We start from the raw sequence: 5593 nt of genomic DNA, 5'->3' as shown, positions 1-5593 counted from the left end.
AGTATGCTGATAAAAAAAATAATGAATAATAATAATAAATAATAAAAACGAAAAAAAAATGATTAAAATGAAAGCAGAACTCCGAGCAGAAATGAAATTTTAAACCCTTGCGGAGGGGCTACCCCCACACTGCGAGGGGTTAACGTGACGGTTTCTGATCAAGTCTTTAAATTAGTTTTTTTTCCAAGCAAGTCGGCCTCCTCAGGCTGTCACCGTGCCTCTTCCTGTGCAGGTTATGGAATCACCCTGATTGGCTGTCATGGCGGTCACATGACTTGGGGAACCGCGGTGACTGGTTTCCCCCGATCATCGGCATAGATCCATCAAAGCCAGCGCAGCCTCTGAATGAGGAGAGGGCACAGGTGCGCGTCGCTGCGTTAGCAGTACATTCGCATCCCGCTCCTCCGCCACTAGCTACCTATCAGGCCGTGTAGGGAGGGGGAGAGGAGCTGGGCCAGCGCAGACCGTAATTAGATTTTATATATATAGGGAGAAAGGGGGCGGTGCTAGGGAACTGACTCTTCCGGGGCGGAGTCAAATATTCTAGCGACTAAAATATTCTAGCCGATTTTAAAGGCACAGCGACTAAAACAAACTCTGCAGGCTGGTGACAGGGACTCTTTATTTAAAGGAGCCTCGTCCTAGAATTGGTGTAACATTGGAGGACGACGACGGCCTGCGCCTGGCGCTCGCAGGAATTCCCACTCAGGCGTTTCCCTTTGTGAATGGGGCCTTTGTCAGATCTCCACCCCGTTCCCCTGCAGTTACATGGAGCAGGATGCTGAGGGGGGGCCTGAGGGGGGTGAACTCCTTTCATTCTCTTTTATTAAGTGCAGATGTCTTATTAACCTCTTTATTACCTCCACAAATTCACCAAATAGAGCCAAGTGCTGTATGTACAGTGATGGGGTGAGGGCGGGGGATGGGGACCCCGAGGACCGAAAATCCTTCCAGTATATGAGGGGTCAGCATTGGTTTCTGGAAGCGGAATGAGCCCCCTTCATGCGGGGCCCATCGCCCAAATCCCACATAACCCCCCCAACATAAGAACGGCATTTTCATTCCGATGATGTCATCGACGGGTCTCTGTGCCTCTCTATGCGATGCAGAGGTGGGAGGGGCCGGCGGGGTGCTGTGCGTAGCTCCATTGGTTGGACTCTACGGGCCCGTGTGTTTGTTCGGCCTCAGCAACTATGTTAGGCATCACAGCGCCCTGCCTTGTTACTCGTCTCAAGAGCTGATGCAAGCACTGGTCTGGTTTGTGGGAGGAGTTATGCAAATATCAAATTGCCCTTGATGGACAAGCCCCCTAATGTGATAGCACAGGAACAGTGACAGGTCCTCTTTATGGAGGCATCAGGGGTCTATTAGACCTTTAATGTCACCTAGGGGCCCCCAAAGGAGTTGATGATCCTAGGGACCCCCAAAGGAGCTGATGATCCTAGGGGCCCCCAAAGGAGCTGATGATTCTAAGCAGCTGATGATCCTATGGACCCCCAAAGAAGCTGATGATCCTAGGGGCCCCAAAAGGAGCTGATGATTCATAGCAGCTGATGATCCTATGGACCCCCAAAGGAGTTGATGATCCTATGGACCACCAAAGGAGCTGATGATCCTAGGGACCCCCAAAGGAGCTGATGATCCTAGGGGCCCCCAAAGGAGCTGATGATCCCATGGACCCCCAAAGAAGCTGATGATCCTATGGACCCCCAAAGAAGCTGATGATCCTAGGAGCCCCCAAAGGAGCTGATGATCCTAGGAGCCCCCAAAGGAGCTGATGATCCTAGGGGCCCTCAAAGGAGCTGATGATCCTAGGGGCCCTCAAAGGAGCTGATGATCCTAGGGGCCCTCAAAGGAGCTGATGATCCTATGTACCCCCAAATGAGCTGATATTCCTAGGGGCCCCCAAAGGAGCTGAGATCTGCTTCTTCTGTGGCTACAGCAGCCGGAGGAATGACGCGTTGAAACCGGAAGTGATGTAACGCGCATTCGTATATACTCGATCCCTTGTACGGTGCATGAGAGTGTGTGCCCCCCTACCACCGCTGGTGCCCGCTACCCCGGCCTCTGCTGACCACTTATGCGTGTCTGGGACCAGCACGGTGGGTCTGATTTCATTATGCTTGTATGTAATGGCCATCGCCAACGGTAACAAGTGTTTGCAGTGTCCTGGTAGCGTGCGCATGAGCAGGAAAAAAAAAGCAGTTTATTTACTGCATCCCGCACCCAAGCGCGAGCCGTCCGTCCGTCTGTCTGTCCGTTTTTATATACAACGAGCAGGCGGCAAGGGGTTAAATGTGGAAAAATACAAACAGATTTGACTAAACTTAAAGGGGAAACAAACAAAAAATAAAGTTTCATAAAAACATTCATCTATATTTATTTCATTATTTCTTTATTTTACTTTATTATTCTTTCATTTGTTTTATTTATTTTATTATTTGTTTCATGATTCATGGGGGGCTAAGTCGGCCTGTTGTCCTATGGCAGGGATAGGCAACCTCGGAACTCCGGCTGTTGTGGAACTACAAGTCCCATGAGGCATTGCCAGACTCTGAAAGCCACAGGGCATGACTCGCAGAGGCATGATGGGATTTGTAGTTTCACCACAACTGGAGAGTCCAAGTTGCCTACCCTTGTTAAAATAGAATGTAAAGGCCATTGGGAAGGTGTTGTTGGCGTAATTGCGCAATATGTACATTTGGCGGTGTTGGGTTTGCGCTGACTGTAGTCACTGATCATCATGTTATGTCTCCTTTCTCCTTCAGGCCCACAGAGCTTCCCCGATAATGTCATCACCTTGCAAGATCGCCTCCGAGGCTTCCGCTTCAACGCTCCTCGGCGACATCAAAATGGAGCCCCCCGAGCAGCTCCTGGACGGCGACGGCGGTCTGCAGCAGTCGGAACCCGTCGACTTATCTCTCCACAAGCCCAAGAACTCCCTGCGCCAGACCCAGAGCCCGCTCCCTTCCACGTCGGTGAACTCCCCCCCGCCGCCGGTGGTCTCCCTGTCCGGCCTCAGCTCGGCCATCCCCGCGGTGCTTTCCCCGGGATCCATCTTGGCGTCCACGCAGGGCAGCGACGGGCAGCGGATCCTCCACGTCATCCACACCATCCCCTCCATCAATCTGCCCAGCAAGATGGGCGGCCTGCAGACCATCCCCCTCGTGGTGCAGTCGCTTCCCGTGGTGTACACGACGCTGCCTGCGGATGGCGTCACAGCGTCCATCACCGTGCCGCTAATAGGGGCGGACGGGAAAACCACAGGTGAGAATTCACTATTCATACGTGTTTGTGTGTCGGCATGACGACATTCCTGACATGTCACCCCTCCCCCTTCCCTATACACACACTGCAGTCTCCTGATCCCCCTTCCATATAGACACATTGTAGTCTCCTGATCCCCCCTCCCCATACACACATTGTAGTCTCCTGATCCCCCCTCCCCATCTGATCCCCCTTCCCCATACACACATTGTAGTCTCCTGATCCCCCTTCCCCATAGACACATTGTAGTCTCCCTGATCCCCCTTCCCCATAGACACATTGTAGTCTCCCTGATCCCCCTTCCCTATGCACACACTGTAGTCTCCTGATCCCCCTTCCCTATGCACACACTGTAGTCTCCTGATCCCCCTTCCCCATAGACACATTGTAGTTCCCCTGATCCCCCCTTCCCCATAGACACATTGTAGATTACCTGGCCTGGCTCCGCCCACACTGCTTCGTGAGCCATTCATAGAGATCTGTGAATGGAAGACTACAAGTCCCATCTGATATTTTTTCTGCCTGGAATTCAGCTTTAAAAACAAAAATAATATTTTCATATAGACAGGCGGCCTCTAGGGGGAGCCAGCGTGCCGAGAATGACTTCCCGCGCAACGCTGCAATGCAAATCTCACATTCCCTGATCAGTATTCTGATGTAATCAATGAATTCATTTTATTTTTGGATAAAACGCGGAACTGTTTGGCGTGATGTCACCGATTTAGCTGCACCCCCCCACTGATGAGACTTTTAATGCCCAACCCCCGACCACAGCTATTTATCTCCTTTTCAATATATTGGGGAAGGGTTTGGAAGGTCTATCCAAATTTTTGTGTGTAGTCTATGGCCTTATTGGGGAGGCAGCAGACAGCAGGCAGCAGACAGCAGGCGGTGACACAACAATGGTGGTCCATTATTTTTAATTAACGGAATATCAACGTGATTAAAAAAGCCGACACGTTTTGGGGGTCTACCGTGTTTCTCCGAAAATAAGACACTGTCTTATATTTTTTTTGGCTCAAAAAAACACACTAGGTCTTATTTTCGGGGTAGGTCTTATTTTTTCTTTTATGTAAAACAATCCAAAGTTAACACAAATCCAAATTAAATCATCCAAGAGTTAAGAATATGGTGATCAGGGGCGCCGTACCTTTCCAAGAGCAATTTGGTAACCAATCGCTGGCCAGAATGAGCGAAGCGCGCTGTCACTATGGATACCTCACAGGCGGAGTGCATTTGGTATCACTCCGCCAGTGACAGGAGGCGGCGCTATAGAGGCATCGGCTTATGCGGCTCTGCTCCCTCCGGTGCCGCCTCGCTTCCTCCAGCGCCGGCTTCATTGGCATCGCTGATTCTCTCCCGCGGGTCTTCAAGTTCCTCCTTATGCCACCACCGGCCCTGGGAATGGTCACAACTAGGTCTTATTTTCGGAGTAGGTCTTATATTTTAGCAATTCCCAAAAATAGTACTAGGTCTTATTTTCAGGGAAACAGGGTATGCAGCCGATGGAACTGCTTTATCAGCTGGTATAAACGTATGATCTTTGAGTGCAAGCATTCCTAAAGGGATATAGTATATGAACCCTGATGAAGGGGGAGTGTGTAGATACGTGAAACATCTTGGCTTTTTCTTATTCCTGTTTATTTTTTTTATTTTTATTTTTCATTTAATACTTTTGATCTTTTTAAATCCATTCAATTTTTTTTTTTTTTTTATACTGTCGATCTATTTTTAAGTACTGTTGATCTTTTTTAATACTGTCACATTTTCTACCTTTTTAAAAAAAATTTTTTAATCCTGTCGATCTTTTAAAAAAAATTCGATTAATCTTTTTCTTAATCCTGTTAATCTTTCTTTTTATTTTTTCTTTCTTCTTTTCTTTCTTTTCCTTGTTTTCTTTCTTTCTTTCTTTCTTTCTTTCTTTCTTTCTTTCTTTTCATTTTCTTCCTTTTTTTTCTTTCTTTCTTTTCCTTTTTCTTTCTTTTCCTTTTTCTTTCGTTTGCTTTTGTTTCTTTCTTTTCCTTTTCTTTCTTTTCCTTTTTTCTTTCTTTTGCTTTGTTTTGTTTCTTTCTTTTCCTTTTCTTTCTTTTCTCTTTCTTTCTTTTCTCTTTCTTTCTCTTTCTTTCTTTCTTTTCTTTCTTTCTTTCTTTCTTTTCTTTTCTTTTCTTTCTTTTCTTTTCTTTTCTTTTCTTTTCTTTCTTTTTCTTTTTCTTTTTCTTTTTCTTTTTCTTTTTCTTTTTCTTTTTCTTTTTCTTTTTCTTTCTTTCTTTCTTTCTTTCTTTCTTTCTTTATCTTGGTGATCCCCCCTCTCTCTCTCTCCCTCTCT

At 47.2% G+C, this 5593-nt stretch overlaps 1 protein-coding gene across 1 annotated transcript in view; it reads left to right on the top strand.

Annotated features, from left to right (window-relative positions):
- Nucleotides 1-2772: 2772 nt before the first annotated feature.
- Nucleotides 2773-5593, top strand: part of LOC108805029 (Krueppel-like factor 8) — a 12100-nt gene continuing 9279 nt past the window's right edge. The window contains exon 1 of the mRNA XM_018576981.1: nucleotides 2773-3290. Coding sequence (XP_018432483.1) covers nucleotides 2790-3290 — 501 coding nt within the window. The 5' untranslated portion in view covers nucleotides 2773-2789. The remainder of the gene's footprint in view (nucleotides 3291-5593) is intronic.

This window comes from Nanorana parkeri, unplaced genomic scaffold (assembly GCF_000935625.1).
Source record: "Nanorana parkeri isolate BGI_ZX_2015 unplaced genomic scaffold, ASM93562v1 scaffold81, whole genome shotgun sequence".
Classification (NCBI taxonomy): Eukaryota; Metazoa; Chordata; class Amphibia; order Anura; family Dicroglossidae; genus Nanorana; species Nanorana parkeri.
This window is presented reverse-complemented; position numbering and strand designations above follow the sequence as displayed.